Source organism: Salmo salar, chromosome ssa10 (genome assembly GCF_905237065.1).
Source record: "Salmo salar chromosome ssa10, Ssal_v3.1, whole genome shotgun sequence".
Lineage (NCBI taxonomy): Eukaryota > Metazoa > Chordata > Actinopteri > Salmoniformes > Salmonidae > Salmo > Salmo salar.
In genome coordinates this window covers 44,154,077-44,175,746 of record NC_059451.1, presented here as the reverse complement: position 1 = coordinate 44,175,746, position 21,670 = coordinate 44,154,077, and the positions used below count along the sequence as shown (strand labels likewise).

Below are 21,670 nucleotides of genomic sequence, written 5' to 3'. Positions count from 1 at the left end.
AGAAGACAGCCGTTACAGAACTACCCACCAAAGGACCAAGCAGCAGAAGAGGAGGAAGCCACAGGAGAAGAAAATGGAAGAATGGACCTGGCAGGACGAAAGAAAATTCTGGGCGGACAAGTTAAGGGAGCTAAGGGAACCCGAGAGGCAGCCCCAAGATTTTTTTTGGGGGGGGCACACGGGTAGTTTGGCCAGGCCAGGGAAGAGCCGTAAGCCAGCTACCCGTGACTACAGGGAGGTGCGTACGAGGTGGAGGGCGTCATGTTACGCTGAGGTGCGCACCATCTCGCCTATACGGACGCACAGCCCACTTCGCCCAGTACCAGCGCCCCGCAGGTGCCAGGGCAAGGGGAGCATCGAGCCGGAAGGGGTGATGCCAACCCTGCACTCAAGACCGCCAGTGCGCCCTTTCGGTCCGGTGTTTCCCGCTAGACACACTAGCATGGAGGTGCGTGTCTCCAGGCTGGTACGTCCAATACCTGCCCCACGCATCAGGAGTCAACAGTCGTCATCAGAGCTGCCCGCCAGTCAACAGTCACCAGAGCTGCCCGCCAGTCAACAGTCACCAGAGTTGCCCGCCAGTCAACAGTCGTCGGAGCTGCCCGCCAGTCAACAGTCGTCGGAGCTGCCCGCCAGTCAACAGTCGTCGGAGCTGCCCGCCAGTCAACAGTCGTCGGAGCTGCCCGCCAGTCAACAGTCGTCGGAGCTGCCCGCCAGTCAACAGTCGTCGGAGCTGCCCGCCAGTCAACAGTCGCCGGAGTAGCCGGACTGCGCTGAACTGCCGGAGTGGTCGGACTGCGCTGAACTGCCGGAGTGGCCGGACTGCGCTGAACTGCCGGAGTGGCCGGACTGCGCTGAACTGCCGGAGTGGCCGGACTGCGCTGAACTGCCGGAGTGGCCGGACTGCGCTGAACTGCCGGAGTGGCCGGACTGCCCTGAACTGCCGGAGTGGCCGGACTGCCCTGTTCTGCCGGAGTGGCCGGACTGCCCTGTTCTGCCGGAGTGGCCGGACTGCCCTGTTCTGCCGGAGTGGCCGGACTGCCCTGTTCTGCCGGAGTGGCCGGACTGCCCTGTTCTGCCAGATTGGCCGGACTGCCCTGTTCTGCCAGAGTGGCCAGACTGCCCGGTTCTGCCAGAGGTGCCCGCCTGCCCTGATCTGCCAGGGTGCCCGGCCTGTCAGGATCAGCCCGAGTGGTCCTCCTGCCCTCCGGTCCAGCCCGAGTGGTCCTCCTGCCCTCCGGCCCAGCCCGAGTGGCCCGCATGCCTTCCGGCCCAGCCCGAGTGGCCCGCATGCCTTCCGGCCCAGCCCGAGTGGCCCGCATGCCTTCCGGCCCAGCCCGAGTGGCCCGCATGCCTTCCGGCCCAGCCCGAGTGGCCCGCATGCCTTCCGGCCCAGCCCGAGTGGCCCGCATGCCTTCCGGCCCAGCCCGAGTGGCCCTCCTGCTCCCCGGCCCAGCCCGAGGGGCCCTCCTGCTCCCCGGCCCAGCCCGAGGGGCCCTCCTGCTCCCCGGCCCAGCCCGAGGGGCCCTCCTGCTCCCCGGCCCAGCCCGAGGGGCCCTCCTGCCCCCCGGCCCAGCCCGAGGGGCCCTCCTGCCCCCCGGCCCAGCCCGAGGGGCCCTCCTGCCCCCCGGCCCAGCCCGAGGGGCCCTCCTGCCCCCCGGCCCAGCCCGAGGGGCCCTCCTGTCCCCCGGCCCAGCCGAGGGGCCCTCCTGTCCCCCGGCCCAGCCGAGGGGCCCTCCTGTCCCCCGGCCCAGCCCGAGGGGCCCTCCTGTCCCCCGGCCCAGCCCGAGGGGCCCTCCTGTCCCCCGGCCCGGCCCGAGGGGCCCTCCTGTCCTCCGGCCCGGCTCGAGTGGTCCGTCTGCCTGGCGCAGCTATCGGCTCCACCGAAGTGGGCGACGCCGAGGGTGGAGCAGGGTCCACGTCCTGCACCGGAGCCACCTCCAGGATAGGTGGGTTGGGGAGGGAGGGTGTAGCACATTGCCGTCGTTGACGGCAGCCACCCTCCCTTCCCTCCCTTATTGTTTAGGGGTTATTGTTTATGGGTTTTGTTGGGGATTTTGTTTGTTGGTGTTTTTTCGTTGTTAGGTGCATTCCGGGGTCTGCACCTTGAGGGGGGGGTACTGTCACGTCCTGACCAGCAGATGGAGCTGTTGTTGTAGTTTTGGGGTCAGGACGTGGCAGTCTTGTGTGTGTGATTGTTCTGTGTTGGTCTTGTGACTCCTGATCAGGAACAGCTGGGGATCGTTGTTCCTGATTGTGAGTCATATATGTAGGAGTATGTTTGTCACTTGGTTTTGTGGGTAGTTGTTTTTGCACTGCGTGTTGTGTGCCTGCAAAACTGTTCCTGTCTTATATTTTGTTTGTATTGTTAAGTGGATGCTCTACTCCTTTATTTTTATTAAAGATGAGTATTCACATACCTGCTGCGCCTTGGTCCATTTCCACAGAAGACAGCCGTTACAATAACACAATGGAAAAAAATAGTCTATATACAGTGTGTGCAAATGGTGTGAGGAGGTAGGCAATAAATAGGCCATAGTAGCGAAACAATTACAATTTAGCAGATTAACAACTGGAGTGATAAATGAGTAAATGTGCAAGTAGAGATACTGGTGTGCAAAAGAGCAGAAAAGTAAATAAAAACAACATGGGGATGAGGTAGGTAGATTGGGTGGGCTATTTACAGATGGGCTATGTACAGCTGCAGCGATCGGTTAGCTGCTCAGATAGCTGATGTTTAAAGTTAGTGATGGAAATATAAGTCTCCAGCTTCAGTGATTTTTGCAATTCTTTCCAGTCACTGGCAGCAGAGAACTGGAAGGAAAGGCGGCCAAAGAGGTGTTGGCTTTGGGGATGACCAGTGAGATATACCTGCTAGAGCGCGTGCTACAGGTGGGTGTTGTTATTGTGACCAGTGAGCTGAGATAAGGCGGAGCTTTACCTAGCAAAGACTTATAGATGACCTGGAGCCAGTGGGTCTGGCGACAAATATGTAGCGAGGGCCAGCCGACTAGAGCATACAGGTCGCAGTGGTGGGTGGTATAAGGGGCATTGGTAACAAAACGGATGGCACTGTGATAGACTGCATCCAGTTTGCTGAGTAGAGTATTGGAAGCTATTTTGTAGATGACATCGCCGAAGTCGAGGATTGGTAGGATAGTCAGTTTTACTAGGGTAAGTTTGGCGGCGTGAGTGAAGGAGGCTTTGTTGCGAATTAGGAAGCCGATTCTCGATTTGATTTTGGATTGGAGATGTTTAATATGAGTCTGGAAGGTGAGTTTACAATCCAGCCAGACACCTAGGTATTTGTAGTTGTCCACTTATTCTAGGTCAGAACCATCCAGAGTAGTGATGCTAGTCGGGCGTGCGGGCAGCAAACGGTTGAAAAGCATGCATTTGGTTTTACTAGCGTTTAAGAGCAGTTGGAGGCCACGGAAGGAGTGTTGTATGGCATTGAAGCTCGTTTGGAGGTTAGTTAACACAGTGTCCAAAGAAGGGCCAGATGTATACAGAATGGTGTCGTCTGCATAGAGGTGGATCAGGGAATCACCCGCAGCAAAAGCGACATCATTGATATATACAGAGAAAAGAGTCAGCCCGAGAATTGAACCCTGTGGTACCCCCATAGAGACTGCCAGAGGTCCGGACAACAGGCCCTCCGATTTGACACACTGAACTTTGTCTGCGAAGTAGTTGGTGAACCAGGCAAGGCAGTCATTTGAGAAACCAAGGCTATTGAGTCTGCCAATAAGAATGCGGTGATGGACAGAGTCGAAAGCCTTGGCCCGGTCAATTAAGACGGCTGCACAGTACTGTCTTTTATCGATGGCGGTTATGATATCGTTTAGTACCTTGAGTGTGGCTGAGGTGCACCCGTGACCAGCTCGGAAACCGGATTGCACAGTGGAGAAGGTATGGTGGGATTCAAAATGGTCAGTGATCTGTTTATTAACTTGGCTTTCGAAGACTTTAGAGAGGCAGGGCAGGATGGATATAGGTCTATAACAGTTTGGGTCTAGAGTGTCACCCCCTTTGAAGAGGGTGATGACCGCGGCAGCTTTCCAATCTTTAGGGATCTCGGACGATATGAAAGAGAGGTTGAACAGACTGGTAATAGGGGTTGCAACAATGGCGACAGTTTTAGAAATAGAGGGTCCAGATTGTCTAGTACCAGCTGATTTGTACGGTTCCAGGTTTTGCAGCTCTTTCAGAACATCTGCAATCTGGATTTGGGTGAAGAAGAAGCTGGGGAGGCTCGGGCAAGTAGCTGTGGGGGGGTAAGAAGCTGTTGGCCAGGACTGGGTTAGCCAGGAGGAAAGCATGGCCAGCCGTAGATAAATGCTTATTGAAATTTTCGATTATCATGGTTTTATCGGTGGTGACCGTGTTACCTAGCCTCAGAACGGTGGGCAGCTGGGAGGAGGTGCTCTTGTTCTCCATGGACTTTACAGTGTCCCAAAACTTTTTGGAGTTAGAGCTACAGGATGCAGATTTCTGTTTGAAAAAGCTAGCCTTTGCTTTCCTGACTGACTGCGAGTATTGGTTCCTGACTTCCCTGAACAGTTGCATATCATGGGGACTATTCGATGCTATTGCAGTCCGCCACAGGATGTTTTTGTGCTGGTCAAGGGCAGTCAGGTCTGGAGTGAAACAAGGGCTATATCTGTCCTTAGTTCTAAATTTTTTGAAAGGGTCATGCTTATTTAAGATGGTGAGGAAATTGCTTTTAAAGAACGACCAGGCATCCTCGACTGACGGGATGAGGTCAATATCCTTCCAGGATACCCGGACCAGGTTGATTAGAAAGGCCTGCTCGCAGAAGTGTTTTAGGGAGCGTTTGACAGTGATGAGGGGTGGTCGTTTGACCGCGGACCCATAGCAGATGCAGGCAATGGGGCAATGATCGCTGAGATCCTGATTGAAAACAGCAGAGGTGTATTTGGAGGGCAAATTGGTCAGGATAATATCTATGAGGGTGCCCATGTTTACGGATTTAGGGTTGTACCTGGTGGGTTCCTTGATTATTTGCGTGAGATTGAGGGCATGTAGCTTAGCTTGTAGGACTGCTGGGGTGTTAAGCATATCCCAGTTTAGGTCAGCTAACAGAACGAACTCTGAAGATAGATGAGGGGCAATCAGTTCACATATGGTGTCCAGGGCACAGCTGGGAGCTGAGGGGGGTCTATAACAGGCGGCAACGGTGAGAGACTTATTTCTGGAGAGATTAATTTTTAAAATTAGAAGCTCGAACTCTTTGGGCATATATGACAGAACTTTGCAAGCTATCTCTCAAGTATATTGCAACTCCTCCCCCTTTAGCAGTTCTATCTTGACGAAAAATGTTGTAGTTGGGTATGGAAATCTCAAAATTTTTGGTGGCCTTCCTAAGCCAGGATTCAGACACGGCAAGGACATCAGGGTTGGCGGAGTGTGCTAAAGCACTGAGTAAAACAAACTTAGGGAGGAGGCTTCTGATGTTAACATGCATGAAACCAAGGCTTTTTCGATTACAGAAGTCAACAAATGAGAGTGCCTGGGGACACGCAGGGCCTGGGTTAACCTCCACATCACCAGAGGAACAGAGGAGGAGTAGGATGAGGGTACGGCTAAAGGCTATCAAAACTGGTCGTCTAGTGCGTTGGGGACAGAGAATAAAAGGAGCAGATTTCTGGGCGTGGTAGAATAGATTCAGGGCATAATGTGCAGACAGGGGTAGTGAATGGGAAATGGCGCTCTTTGTGGTCAATATTTGTGGATATAAAAACAAAATTAGAACACGATCATGTAACCAATAATTTGTTGTATTTCACCAGATGTATGTCTTTGAACCGATTACTTTGAAATCCCACACAGACGAAGTTATAAGGATCATGTAATGGCAGCCTGCAGTACCGTGGTTGGCCTTCAACTTGAAATATTCCATGAGAGGTGGCAGCACTGAGCTAGCCTGCAACCTCACTTCCTAGAGTAGCACAAACTGCGCATGCAATGTTTCCAAAAACTCCTCCATGTAGAAAGATGGCAACACGCTGAAATGACACTTCCTGATCATCAAATGCGCCACTGAGCATTCTCATAGGAAACAATGGGGGGATGTCATCGATGGATTCATCCATATTTTTTTCTCTGGTAAAGTCATTGTAATTATGTGACTCATCATGGTAACTCGTGATTTGTGCACATGTTGCTTTCACTGCAAGGACGTTACTCATAATCGTTCTCTTCTCTCTCTCTTTCTCTCTCTCTCTCTCTCTCTCCCTTCCCCCTCTCTTACCCCCCTCTCTCTCTCTCCCACTCCCTCACCCCCTTCTCCCCTCCCTCTCTCTCACCCCCCTCTCTCTCTTTCTCTCTCTCTTCACCCCTCTTCTCTCTCTCTCCCCTCCCCATCTCTCTTACCCCCCCCCATTTCCAGGTCTCAGAGTGTAACTGGCCATCCCGCCAGGCTCCCAGCCTGCACAACCTGTTTGCGGTGTGTAAGAACATGCACAACTGGCTCAAACAGAACCCCAAGAATGTGTGTGTCATCACCTGCTCGGTAAGATGAGGCCCACAGGAGTGTTTATTCTCATTCACATTCTTCACTCTGTCCTTTTTCCTCTGTTCCTCCTCTCTTGTTTACACACCATTCCTTTCTCTTCTCCTTTCTCCCTCCATCTCCTACCTCCTCTTTCCCCCCTCTTATTGTTGCCTCGGGCCTGAGAACCATCATTCACACTCATCCTCACTTCTTTCTTGTTTACACAACATTCCTCTCACTTCATTCTCCATCCATCTCCTCCCTCTCCTCCTCCCCCTCTCATTGTTGCCTCCCTACCATCCTGGGGTTGTCCTGGGTTTGTTCTGGGTTTGTGGGACTGCCTGGGGTCCAAGAGAAACACAGCTTGGAATACTGCTCCAATTGTTTCTGTTTCAGCTTTAGTTTCCACTGAGCTCTTTCACTGGTATTACAGACCTTAAGCAAAGACAGATGTTCTCTGTATTCAAGAGAGAAGTATAAACTACAGTAGAATAGTATAGAATAAAAATCCTGGTCCTGTCCATTTGCTGTAGCAAAATAATTATGGGTAGAGAAAAGTATACTGTACATATTTCAAAGTATACTGTACATGTTTCAAAGTATACTCTACATGTTTCAAAGTATACTGTACATGTTTCAAATTATACTGTACATGTTTCAAAGTATTCTGTACATGTTTCAAATTATACTGTACATGCTTTAAAGTATACTGTACATGTTTTTAGTTATGTACTACAGTACACTATGACTGGAATGTAGTGCTTTCCATCTTTCTGTATGTGATTTCATTGTGGTTGGCAAGTTCATCTGTGTTGAGCAATCACTTTTAGTTTATATGAGAGTTCCTCAAATGTCTTCCTCAACGTTTTGTGCTGAAGGAAGAATGTTGCTCTCTTAGAAATACTTGGTCCAGTTTTATGATCTTAACATTACCTCAACCAGATGTATTTAAACTGTATAACTTTCTTAAGCAAAAGAGACACGAGCTATATTTAGATACTGTGGCAGCAGATAGTGACAGACAAACTCTGTGTGATGTCCCTGTTTAGTGATATTGGAGCGACGTGGGACTGAAGCCAAAAATATTGGCCATGCACAGAGAACATGGAAGGGCCCTAGCTTCTAAGAATCATAAAGACTATCCTAGCTTCTAAGAATCATAAAGACTATCCTAGCTTCTAAGAATCATAAAGACTATCCTAGCTTCTAAGAATCATAAAGACTATCCTCGCTTATAGGAATCATAAAGACTGTCCTAGCTAAAAGGAATCATAAAGACTATCCTAGTTTATAGGAATCATAAAGACTATCCTAGCTTCTAAGAATCATAAAGACTATCCTAGCTTATAGGAATTGTAAAGACTATCCTAGTTTATAGGAATCATAAAGACTAAATCAAATCAAATCAAATCAAATTTATTTATATAGCCCTTCGTACATCAGCTAATATCTCAAAGTGCTGTACAGAAACCCAGCCTAAAACCCCAAACAGCAAGCAAAGCATGTGAAAGAAGCACGGTGGCTAGGAAAAACTCCCTAGGAAAAACTCCCTAGAAAGGCCAAAAACCTAGGAAGAAACCTAGAGAGGAACCAGGCTATGAGGGGTGGCCAGTCCTCTTCTGGCTGTGCAGGGTGGATATTATAACAGAACATGGTCAAGATGTTAAAATGTTCATAAATGACCAGCATGGTCAAATAATAATAATCATAGTAGTTGTCGAGGGTGCAACAAGCACGTCCGGTGAACAGGTCAGGGTTCCATAGCCGCAGGCAGAACAGTTGAAACTGGAGGAGCAGCACGGCCAGGTGGACTGGGGACAGCAAGGAGTCATCATACCAGGTAGTCCTGAGGCATGGTCCTAGGGCTCAGGTCCTCCGAGAGAAAGACAGAAAGAGAGAATTAGAGAGAGCATATTTAAATTCATACAGGACACCGGATAAGACAAGAGAAATACTCCAGATGTAACAGACTGACCCTAGCCCCCCGACACATAAACTACTGCAGCATAAATACTGGAGGCTGAGACAGGAGGGATCAGAAGACACTGTGGCCCCATCCGATGATACCCCCGGACAGGGCCAAACAGGCCCTGTCCTTGCTTATATGAATCATGAAGACTATACTGCCTTTTTTTGCAATGCATTGAGTTGTGTAAATTGAAGTACTGGAAGCTAGCTGCAGCTTCCTTCTCTTCTGTCAGTTATCCTACATAACGGTTTATGTTGGCATGTTGCTGTTCGCTTGCTAGTGTTGTCTATGTGTATCTACTGTTTACTGACTGTCTGTGCTCTCCTTAAGGACGGCCGTGCTCCGTCGGGTGTGCTGGTCTGTGCCATGTTCTGCTTCTGCCACCTCTTCTCCAACCCAGTGCCCGCCATGCAGCTGCTCAGCGCCAAGAGACCCGGCTCTGGCCTCTGGCCCTCGCACCGGAGGTAGGACAACACAGAGGGCGTGTTTGTGGGGTTTGTGTGTGTGTGTGTGTGTGTGTGTGTGTGTGTGTGTGTGTGTGTGTGTGTGTGTGTGTGTGTGTGTGTGTGTGTGTGTGTGTGTGTGTGTGTGTGTGTGTGTGTGTGTGTGCACGTTTATATTGATTGCTGTTCATTGCAGTGGAAAACAGGAGAAAAAGATTATCACATAAACAGTCTTCACCTCCATGACTTTGACTTTGTTAGTTTTAGATGATGGATGAACATAAAAACCTAGCTCCCTCCTCCCTTCTCCCCCTGCATTATTCTCCTAAATCCTTTATCAACCTATTTATTTTCCCATGGCTGAGTTGCGGTACATGGCGCATTAGCCACGATGCTAACGAGGTGCCAGAAATATACAGCAGCCAATTAATCAACATGCAAGCACGAACACACACACACACACACACACACACACACACACACACACACACACACACACACACACACACACACACACACACACACACACATGCACACGAGCACGCTCACACAACAACGCACGCCCACACACGCACGCGCACACGCATGCACACGCGCGCAAGCACACGCACGCACACACGTGCACACACACATACACACGCAAACACAGCCAGCCGCTTGGCCACACAGCTCCTTCTCATAATAACAAAGACTGCTTCATCCTTCAGCCCAGACAGAGAGAGGCTGATGGATGAAGACAGTGGCAATCAAGCCTCATCTTTGTTTTTGTTCTGTTGTGTTTCTCTAAACTGAAAAAGCAAACGATTTTGTGCAAGAATCTGTACACATAGGAAATATGATTTCAAGTATATACTGTAACTTTAAGATGGATAGTTTTGTGATATTTTCTAGCACCAAAAAATCCCCTCCTCTGTATTCATGTACATAGACAATGTATGTTTATTTTTAGATAGTACTCAGTGCTTATGGTAGTTTAGTGTCTGTAACCTTACATACTCTGCCTCTCTTCTCCAGGTACATAGGCTATGTGTGCAGTATGGTATCAGAGAAGCCCTCCCTGCCACACTCCAAGCCCCTGGTGGTCAAGGCAGTCACCATGAGTCCAGTACCTTGCTTCAACAAACAACGCATCGGCTGCAGACCCTTCTGTGAGATCCTCATAGGGGAGACCAAGATCTTCTCTACTGCACAGGACTATGAGAGGATGAGGTACAGTAGGTGCAGATACACACACACCCGCAGCTGTTTGTTCACACGCACCCGCCCGCAATTGCTAATAACCCATCCACAATCACCTGACTATATGTGATAAAGTGACAATCTGAGGCCCGCAACCGACCCTAACCTTCTATTATAGAAAATGCGCTGTAGGCTACAGATAGACAACAGATTATTTTTTACAGGCGGTGCAGAATTTGTTTTGCCTGATTTAGATATGTTTCTGTTTATAATTTCCAACATTTTGGTAGAATATATGTTAGTCAACTGGTCTATAATTAGATACATACAGCTTCTCTTCTGTCATTATATCTTGCCCTAGAAGACTAAATAAACCCCTGCTCACCAGAATAATGTCATAAATCGACAGAATGAATGCTTCAAGTTGACATCGGTAAAGTTCTCTCTGTCATCTCTGCTTCTTTCATGGAGCAAAGACATTTAGGGACCGGGGAGAAAATGCTCCAGTTGGACCAGTTGTAAGGAAATAGAAAGCTGTGAAAACAACCCATCATGTCTCTGATAAGATTTCAGTTCGGCTTGGATGCATATTTTATGTGTTTGAAATACTATCAGTGTAACAAGGGTTGTATAAAGGGGACCAAGGCGCAGCGTGTAAAGTGCTCATATTTCCTTTTAATGATAACACTTAAACAAAATAACAAAAACGACAGCCAACAGTTCCGTCAGGTACATAGACAAAACGGAAAACAACTACCCACAAAAACCCAGGAAGAAAAACCCCTACTTAAATATGATCTCCAATCAGAGGCAACGAGGACCAGCTGCCTCCAATTGGAGATCAACCCAAAAAACAACAACATAGAAATAGATAACCTAGAACACAAACATAGAAATAGAAAACATAGAAAAACACAAAACACCCCCTGTCACGCCCTGACCTACTCTACTATAGAAAATGACATCTTACTAGGGTCAGGACGTGGCAATCAGCTTTTATGATACTGATAAAGATAGCACCTCTACTGACGGTATCTAACTGCACATTCACATTCTCTCAAGATGTTAAAAGAAAGAAATCATCATAGCCTATTTCTCCACTCCTGTTCCTGTGAAGACATAATAGTGAAGACATCAAAACTATGACATAACACATATGGAATCATGTAGTAACCAAAAAAGTGTTAAAGAAATCTAAATATATTTTATATTTGAGATTCTTCAAAGTAGGCACTCTTTGCTTTGATGACAAATTTGCATACTTGGCATTCTCTCAACCAGCTTCATGAGGTAGTCACCTGGAATGCATTTCAATTAACAGGTGTGCCTTGTTAAAAGTTAATTTGTGGAATGTATTTTCTTCTTAATGCGTTTGAGTCAATCAGTTGTGTTGTGACAAGGTGTCATGACTTCCTCCGAAGTTGGTGCCTCTCCTTGTTCGGGCGGCGTTCGGCGGTCGACGTCACCAGCTTTCTAGCCTCCACCGATCTACATTTCTTTTTCATTTGTTTTGTCTGTATTGTACACACCTGGGTCCCATTTTGTTTGAATTATTTCCCTATTTAACCCTCTGGAGCCATCATGGTTTTGTGCGTGTTTATTGTTGTCAGTTGTCTCGTTTATGTGATTCTGGATTTTCGTTCTCCTTGTTGGAGGATTATTTTTGAGTAAAGTTACTATTATTACTCATCTCTGTGTCCTGCGCCTGACTCCGCCTTACCCACATCACCTAGACTCTGACACAAGGTAGGGGTGGTATACAGATGATAGCCCTATTTGGTAAAAGACCAAGTCCATATTATGGCAAGGACAGCTCAAATAAGCAAATAGAAACAACAGTCCATTATTACTTTAAGACATGAAAGTCAGTCAATCCGTGAACATGTAAAGAACTTTGAACGTTTCTTAAAGTGCATTCGCAAAAAAACATCAAGCGTTATGATGAAACTGGCACTCATGAGGACCGCCACAGGAAAGGAAGACCCAGTTACCTCTGCTGCAGAGGATAAGTTCATTAGAGTTACCAGCCTCAGAAATTGCAGCCCAAATAAATGCTTCACAGAGTTCAAGAAACAGACTGTTGGAAAAGCATTCCAGGTGAAGCCTGTTGAGAGAATTGTATTTCAAATCTGTGCCTTTTACTGAGGAGTGGCTTACGTCTGGCAACTGTACCATTTAGGTCTGATTGGTGGAGTGCTGCAGAGATAGTTGTCCTTCTGGAAGGTTCTCCCATCTCCACAGAGGAACTATGGAGCTCTGTCAGATTGACCATTGGGTTCTTGGTCACCTCCCTTACCAAGGCCCTTGTCCCCCGATTGCTCAGTTTGGCCGGGCAGCCAGCTCTAGGAAGAGTCTTGGTGGTTACAAAATTCTTCCATTGAAGAATGATGGAGGCCACTGTGTTCTTTGGGACCTTCAATGCTGCAGAAGTTTTTTGGTAGCCTTCCCCAGATCTGTGCCTCGACACAATCCTGTCTCAGAGCTCTACGGACAATTACTTCGACCTCCAAATATATATATATACATACAGTGCCTTCCGGAATTATTCAGACCCCTTGAGCTTTTTCCACATTTTATAACGTTACAGCCTTATTGGACATGATTTGGAGGCCACTGGATATCTCGTACAATGCTGTGTACTACCCCCTTCACAGAACAGCACAAACTGGCTCTAACCAGAATAGAAAGAGGAGTGGGTGGCCCCGGTGCACAACTGAGAAACCGACGCCTCACAAGTCCTCAAATGGCAGCTTCATTAAATAGTACCCACAAAACACAAGTCTCAACGTCAACAGTGAAGAGGCGACTCCGGGATGCTGTCCTTCTATTTATTATTTAATGAAGCTGCCAGTTGAGGACTTGTGAGGCGTCTGTTTCTCAAGCTAGAAACCCTAATGCAATTGTCCTCTTGCTCAGTTGTGCACCCCGCCTCCCACTCCTCTTTAAATTCTGGTTAGAGCCAGTTTGTGCTGTTCTGTCAAGGGAGTAGTACACAGCGTTGTACGAGATCTTCAGTTTCTTGGCAATTTCTCGCATGGAATAGCCTTCATTTCTCAGAACAAGAATAGACTGATGAGTTTCAGAAGAAAGGTCTTTGTTTCTGGCCATTTTGAGCCTATAATCAAACCTACAAATGCTGATGCTCCAGATACTCAACTAGTCTAAAGAAGGCCAGTTGTATTGCTTCTTTAATCAGAACAACAGTTTTCAGCTGTGCTAACATAATTGCAAAAGGATTTTCTAATGATCAATTAGCCTTTTAAAATGATAAACTTGGATTAGCTAACACAAAGTGCCATTGGAACACAGGAGTGATGGTTGCTGATAATGGGCCTCTGTACACCAATGTAGATATTCCATTAAAAATCTGCCATTTCCAGCTACAATAGTAATTTACAACATTAACAATGTCTGCACTGTATTCCTGATCAATTTGATGTTATTTTCATGGATAAAAATGTGCTTTTCTTTCAAAAACAAGAACATTTCTAAGTGACCCCAAACTTTTGAACGGTAGTGTATATACAGTTGAAGCCGGAAGTTTACATACACTTAGGTTGGAGTCATTAAAACTTGTTTTTCAACCACTCCACAAATTTCTTGTTAAACTAACTATAGTTTTGGCAAGTCGATTAGGACATCTACTTTGTGCATGACACAAGTAATTTTTCCAACAATTGTTTACAGACAGATTATTTCACTTATAATTCACTGTATCACAATTCCAGTTGGTCAGAAGCTTACATACACTCAGTTGACTGTGCCTTTAAACAGCTTGGAAAATTCCATAAAATGATGTCATGGCTTTAGAAGCTTCTGAAAGGCTAATTGACATCATTTGAATCAATTGGAGGTGTACCTGTGGATGTATTTCAAGGCCTACCTTCAAACTCAGTGCCTCTTTGCTTGACATCATGGGAAAATCAAAGAAAATCAGCCAAGACCTCAGAAAGAAAAATGTAGACATCCACAAGTCTGGTTCATCCTTGGAAGCAATTTCCAAATGCCTGAAGGTACCACGTTCATCTGTACAAACAGTAGTACGCAAGTATAAACACCATGGGACCACGCAGCCGTCATACCGCTCAGGAAGGAGACGTGTTCTGTCTCCTAGAGATGAACGTACTTTGGTGCAAAAAGTGCAAATCAATCCCAGAACAACAGCAAAGGACCTTGTGAAGATGCTGGAGGAAACAGGTACAAAAGTATCTATATCCACAGTAAAACGAGTCCTATATGGACATAACCTGAAAGGCCACTCAGCAGGGAAGAAGCCACTGCTCCAAAACTGCCATAAAAAAGCCAGACTACGGTTTGCAACTGCACATGGGGACAAAGATCGTACTTTTTGGAGAAATGTCCTCTGATCTGATGAAACATAAATAGAATTGTTTAGCAATAATGACCATCATTATGTTTTGAAAAAAAAGGGGGAGGCTTGCAAGCCGAAGAACACCATCCTAACCGTGAAGCACAGGGGTGGCAGCATCATGTTGTGGGGGTGCTTTGCTGCAGGAGGGACTGGTGCACTTCACAAAATAGATGGCATCATGAGGGAGTTAAATGATGTGGATACAGTGGGGGAAAAAAGTATTTGATCCCCTGCTGATTTTGTACGTTTGCCCACTGACAAAGAAAGGATCAGTCTCTTAAAGGGAGTGCTCCTAACCACAGCTTCTTACCTGTAAAAAAGTCACCTGTCCACAGAAGCAATCAATCAATCAATCAGATTCCAAACTCTCCACTATGGCCAAGACCAAAGATCTCTCCAAGGATGTCAGGGACAAGATTGTAGACCTACACAAGGCTGGAATGGGCTACAAGACCATCGCCAAGCAGCTTGGTGAGAATGTGACAACATTTGGTGTGATTATTTGCAAATGGAAGAAACACAAAAGAACTGTCAATCTCCATCGGCCTGGGGCTCCATGCAAGATCTCACCTCGTGGAGTTGCAATGATCATGAGAACGGTGAGGAATCAGCCCAGATCTACACGGGAGGATCTTGTCAATGATCTCAAGGCAGCTGGGACCATAGTCACCAAGAAAACAATTGGTAACACACTACGCCATGAAGGACTGAAATCCTGCAGCGCCTGCAAGGTCCCCCTGCTCAAGAATGCATATACATGCCCGTCTGAAGTTTGCCAATGAACATCTGAATGACTCAGAGGACAACTGGTGAAAGTGTTGTGGTCAGATGAGACCAAAATGGAGCTCTTTGACATCAACTCAACTCGCCGTGTTTGGAGGAGGACGAACACCAACATAGAAAAATGCACATAGAACTCCCACCCAATGTAACACCCTGGCCTAACCAAAATAAAGAACAAAAACCCCTCTCTATGGCCAGGGCGTTACAGTACCCCCCCCCCCCAAGGTGCGGACTCCGACCGCAAAACCTGACTCTGAAGGGGAGGGTCCGGGTGGGCCTTCTTACGGCGGCGGCTCAGGTGCGGGACGTGGCCTCTGCTCCACCCTTGGCGTCGCCCTCTTAGGTGGCGCACCTGGCTGCGCCGAAGGTCTGGTGGGCGACCCTGACTGCGCCCGGCTGGCGGGCAGCGATAGCTGCGCCCGGCTGGCGGCGGCGATGACTGCGCCCGGCTGGTGGGCGGCGATGGCTGCGCCCGGCTGGCGGGCGTCCCTGGCTGCGCCCGGCTGGCGGGCGTCCCTGGTGGCTCCGGTGGCACTGACCCAGGATTCACCAGGCTGAGGAGACATGTAAGAGGCCTGGCCCTAGGCGCAGGCACAGGACTCACCGGGCTGGCGGGCAGCTCTGACTGCTCCGGACAGGCGGGCGGCTCTGGCGGCTCCGGACAGGCGGGCGGCTCTGGCGGCTCCGGACAGGCGGGCGGCTCTGGCGGCTCCGGACAGGCGGGCGGCTCTGGCGGCTCCGGACAGGCCGGCAGCTCTGGCGGCTCCGGACAGGCGGGCGGCTCTGGCGGATCCGGACTGGCGGGCAGCTCTGGCGGCTCTGGACTGGCGAGACCCACTGGAGGCCTAGTCCTAGGAGGAGGCACAGCCTTAACCAGGATGGGGAGATCCACTGGAGGCCTGGTCCGTGGAGGAGACACAGGCTTAACCAGGATAGGGAGACCCACTGGAGGCCTGGTCCATGGAAGCGGCACAGGACTGACCAGGATGGGGAGACCCACTGGAGGCCTGGTCCGTGGAGGCGGCACATGATTCACCAGGCTGGGGAGACATGCAGGAGGCCTGGTTCTGTGCGCAGGCACAGGATAGACCGGGTCCTGAAGACGCACTGGAGGTCTAGAGCGCACGGCCTGCACAACCCGTCCTGGCTCGATGCCCAATCTCCCCCGGCAGATGTTAGGAGCTGGGATGTAACGCACTGGGCTCTCCACGCGACTGGGGACACCGTGCGCTTTACTGCATAACACGGTGCCTGACCAGTACTACATTGCCTCCTGTAAGCACGGGGAGCTGGCTCAGGTCTCCAACCTGACTCTGCCACACTCCCCGTGTGCCCCACCCACCCAACTTATTGTGGGACGCTTGTGGAAGGCTACCCGAAACGTTTGACCCAAGTTAAACAATTTAAAGGCAATGCTACCAAATACTAATTGAGTATATGTAAACTTCTGACCCACTGGGAATGTGATAAAATAAATAAAAGCTGAAAGAAATAATTCTCTCTACTATTATTCTGACATTTCACATTCTTAAAATAAAGTGGTGACCCTAACTGACCTAAGACATGGAATATTTTCAAGGATTAAATGTCAGGAATTGTATTTGGCTAAGGTGTATGTAAACTTCCGACTTCAACTGTATATATATATATTTTTTCATTTCTTATTTACCACTAACCCTTCCACCCCTCCCCTAATTGGAGTAAACTAATGACCAACAAGGGTTCTGAATACTTTCCGAGTGTACTGTATGACACCATCTCTGAATACCTTTCTCTTTTTCTCTTTCTCCTCCTTTCTGCTTGTCTGTCTCCCCCCCCTTCTCAGAGAGCACAGGGTCCAGGAGGGGAAGGTTGTCTTCCCTCTAGGTGTGAATGTCCAGGGTGATGTGGTAATTTCTGTCTATCATATGAGGAACACCATCGGAGGACGACTGCAGGCCAAGGTACAGCATGGGGCTAGCCTAACATGCTAAGACAACACTGACACACGCAGGCCAAGGTACAGCATGTGGCTAGTCTAGCATGCGAACATAACACTGACGCACACACAGATTATGATATGCTATGCCATGAGAGATTCTGTTAGCTCTGATTGTATGGGACCATGTCCTGATACCTTGTTATTTACAGACAGAGATCGCACTCTGGGCGATACTGTCACACTAACACAATGATGTACATTGTGTGCCCTGAATGAACATAAACACAGCACTAATGCATTGAGACTAAATTCAAATCTAGATGGAATCAAGACGGAATCTCCTTCCCTTACGATCATAAATCTCCACAGTGTAATTGTTTGAATCTATCTATGTGATTGCTGAATCTATCTATGTGCTTCCTGAATCTATCTATGTGCTTCTTGAATCTATCTATGTGATTCCTGAATCCATCTATGTGCTTCCTGAATCTATCTATGTGCTTGCTGAATCTATCTATGTGAATTCTGAATCTATCTATGTGATTGCTTGTTGGTGTTTGCAGGTGTCCAACACCCAGATATTCCAGATCCAGTTCCACACAGGCTTCATTGCTCCAGGAACCACTGTGTTAAAGTTTACAAAGTGAGCCCCTCTCTCATATAATATCTGTACAGTACATATGTGAAGTATTAACACGTAAATGTGAAACACTATATCATGTTTACATGTTGGTGTAAGTCATGATATGGAACATGGCTCTTTTTTGAAATAGTGAATGGAGAACTAACTAACCATTTGTCTGACACACACACACACACACACACACACACACACACACACACACACACACACACACACACACACACACACACACACACACACACACACACACACACACACACACACACACACACACACACATACACACACACACACCTGTCTAGGCCGGAGCTGGATGCGTGTGACTCTCCAGAGAAGTACCCTCAGTTGTTCCATGTGCTGGTGGACATCGAGGTGGAAAGCACTGACAAGCAGAAGGACCTGACCCCTCCCTGGGAACAGTTCCCTAATAAAGACCTCATCCCCAATGTACTGTTCTCCTGTCACCAGGAACACCAGGACGCACTGGCCATAGCAGGTAGGGCAGAAGGGAGGTCAACATACAAGCACACAGGCAGAGGCATACAGGACAGATGGACACACACACAGACACACACAGACACACACAGGCAAAGATGTACACACAGATGCACACACTCATACACACAAGCACGCATACAAACGGACACAGATGGGCACGCACATGTTGGTACACAGGCACAGATACATGCACTAACACAGAGGTCCACACAGAGGTCCACACACTCCAATGCCCAGATGGACCAAGGCACACACACAGAAACTATGCACACAGACAGATATGGTCACCACTAATGAGAGCTGCTGTTGAACAGTCTTTCTTACTCTAACGTTGGTCTCATTCTCTCCTCCCAAGATGAGATGGAGGGACTGGACTTGGAGGGTAGGTCTAGAGTAGAGGAGACCACAGACCAGTAAACATACTAGCTGCTGTAGTTAGAGGAAGTCAGCACATTGTTAGAGGCAGTTTCCCCTGGGTGATGTACAGTACGTATGTGTTAGTTTAGCTTTGCCACGCTGCTGTGGTGGCTAGCAATACGGATACCTATAACTTAGCAAAGTATCTCCTGTTCTCCTGTAGAATACTTTGTGGGAAGCAAACATATTTACTAAATCAAGACCAAGTTTTCCTTATGTGACCTACCCCCCCCCCCCCCACCATGTAGAGCCAAGCCGGTCCCAAGGCGGTCTGGACGGTCGTCCTCACGGGGAGGACAGCGAGCCGTCTGATGACGAGATGCTGTCCCTTTCCAACCAGCAGAGTCACGCTAGCGGAGAGAGACCTGGAGGGGCTCAGGCTGGCACCAGGGGCCCCAAGAGACCCGAGCAGCCCCACACCCCCCCCGCTGCTCCTCCTCCTCCCCCAGAAGAGGTGGACCTCCTGGGTCTGGATGGGGTGGCAGTGAACCCCCCCTGCCCCTCGCCCCAGCCCCCGACCACCAACATCACCACGGACCTCCTGGGGGATCTGTTTGGGGCCTCCCCCCAGACAGGGAGTGGGCCCACTTCGGCCCAGTCCACCCCACAGAAAATAGCCCCTCCCTCCACCCTCCCCTGCCCCTATCCAGGTATGTAGTCAAGGATTACTATAACACCATATAGCCATAGTTACTGATCAACTCAAATCAGGTTTATTTGTCTGTTTTTTACAAAGTCATTTTAACACAGATGTGTACATAGTATGTTAATCTATCCTATGACTGCCAGAAATAATTGCCTGTCGGAGATTAATAAAATGTATTGAATTGAATAGGAAAGTAATGGTTTATGCTTTTCTCTCTGTCCACCCAGCGTTGGACCCATTTGGGGCGGGTCCGATGCCCAAGCCCCAGGAGCTGATGGGGTCCTTCCTAGGTCCAGCAGGTAATCTTGGTAACCTGGGGCAGCCTGCCCCCCTCCTGCATGCAGCTCACTCTCTATCCCCCACCATGCAGAACACTGGCATGGGTAAGGCATGACCAGAATGCATCTGTAGAGGCACTGTCTACCAATGAACGTTTCACTCTTTCCACTATCCACTATGTGACTGCTGTCTTTACACTGATATCTTTCCACTAACGTTTTACGGTATCCACTATCCACGAAACGACTGCTGTCTTTACACTGATACAGTTGTAGTCGGAAGTTTACATACACCTTAGCCAAATACATTTAAACACAGTTTTTCACAATTCCTGACATTTAATCCTAGTAAAAATTCCCTGTCTTAGGTCAGTTAGGATCATCACTTTATTTTAAGAATGTGAAATGTCAGAATAATAGTAGAGAGAATGATTTCTTTCAGATTTTATTTCTTTTATCACATTCCCAGTGGGTCAGAAGTTTACATACACTCAATTAGTATTTGGTAACATTGCCTTTAAATTGTTTAACTTGGGTCAAACTTTTCGGGTAGCCTTCAACAAGCTTCCCACAATAAATTGGGTGAATTTTGGCCCTTTCCTCCTGACAGAGCTGGTGTAACTGAGTCAGGTTTGTAGGCCTCCTTGCTCGCACATGTTTTTTTCAGTTCTGCCCACAACTTTTCTATAGGATTGAGGTCAGGGCTTGTGATGGCCACTCGAATACCTTGACTTTGTTGTCCTTAAGCCATTTTGCCACAACTTTGGAAGTATGCTTGGGGTCACTGTCTATTTGGAAGACCCATTTGCTGTCACGACTTCCACCGAAGGTGGCTCCTCTCCCTGCTCGGGCGGTGCTAAGCGGTCGTCCTCGCCGGCCTACTAGCTGCCACCGATCCCATTTTCTTTTTCATTTAGTTCTGTCTGGTTTTACACAACTGTGTCTTGTTTTGTTGATTTTGGTGACTTTATATTTCCCCGCAGCAGGTTAGGCTGTGTGCGGGATTATTTTGCTGTAGGCAACATGTAAGGGGTGCGTGCCTGCACCACGGGCATTGTTAGTTGTTTGTACGGTATGTGTTACCGTGGACATTTTGCTTGTAGGCATTACGGAGTTGAGGTTTCTCACCTGTATGTGTCATTGTGTTTATTCGGATCTGCCAAAATAAACAGTGGAAATTCCTGGAACCTTTCTGCTCTCCTGCTCCTGATTCCACACACCCCCTCCATAGAGAGGTTACGCTACATTTGCGACCAAGCTTTAACTTCCTGACTGATGTCTTGAGATGTTGCTTCAATATATCCACATAATTTTCCTCCCTCATGATGCCATCTATTTTGTGAAGCGCACCAGTCCCTCCTGCAGCAAAGCACCCCCACAACATGATGCTGCCACCATCGTGCTTCATGGTTGGGATGGTGTTCTTTTGCTTGCAAGCCTCCCCCTTTTTCCTTCAAACATAACGATGGTCATTATGGCCAAACAGTTCTATTTTTGTTTCATCAGACCAGAGGACATTTCTCCAAAAAGTATGATCTTTGTCCCCATGTGCAGTTGCAAACCGTAGTCTGGCTTTTTTCTGGCGGTTTTGAAGCAGTGGCATCTTCCCTGCTGAGTTGATATAGGAATCGTTTTACTGTGGATATAGATACTTTAGTTCCCGTTTCCTCCAGCATCTTCACAAGGTCCTTTGCTGTTGTTCTGGGATTGATTTGCACTTTTCGCACCAAAGTACGTTCATCTCTAGGAGACAGAACGCGTCTCCTTCCTGAGCGGTATGACGGCTGCGTGGTCCCATGGTGGTTATACTTGCGTACTATTGATTGTACAGATGAACGTGGTACCTTCAGGCATTTGGAAATTGCTCCCAAGGATGAACCAGACTTGTGGAGGTCTGCAATTTCTTTTCTGAGGTCTTGGCTGATTTCTTTTGATTTTCCCATGATGTCAAGCAAAGAGGCACTGAGTTTGAAGGTAGGCCTTGAAATAATTCCACAGGTACAC

The 21,670-nt window shown here is 48.1% G+C and overlaps 1 protein-coding gene across 7 annotated transcripts in view; it reads left to right on the top strand.

The window, feature by feature from the left end:
• The window catches only part of dnajc6 (DnaJ (Hsp40) homolog, subfamily C, member 6), a 75,044-nt gene that overhangs the window by 42,231 nt on the left and 11,143 nt on the right, over positions 1 to 21,670 (top strand). For 5 of the 7 annotated variants that reach the window (XM_014123414.2, XM_014123411.2, XM_014123415.2 and 2 more), the window contains 8 exons: positions 6,413 to 6,535; positions 8,817 to 8,950; positions 9,944 to 10,138; positions 17,089 to 17,206; positions 17,748 to 17,827; positions 18,130 to 18,323; positions 18,991 to 19,392; positions 19,616 to 19,771. In XM_014123414.2, the coding sequence (XP_013978889.2) occupies positions 6,413 to 6,535; positions 8,817 to 8,950; positions 9,944 to 10,138; positions 17,089 to 17,206; positions 17,748 to 17,827; positions 18,130 to 18,323; positions 18,991 to 19,392; positions 19,616 to 19,771 (1,402 nt within the window). The remainder of the gene's footprint in view (positions 1 to 6,412; positions 6,536 to 8,816; positions 8,951 to 9,943; positions 10,139 to 17,088; positions 17,207 to 17,747; positions 17,828 to 18,129; positions 18,324 to 18,990; positions 19,393 to 19,615; positions 19,772 to 21,670) is intronic. The other 2 variants (XM_014123413.2, XM_014123412.2) reach the window with 1 other exon arrangement.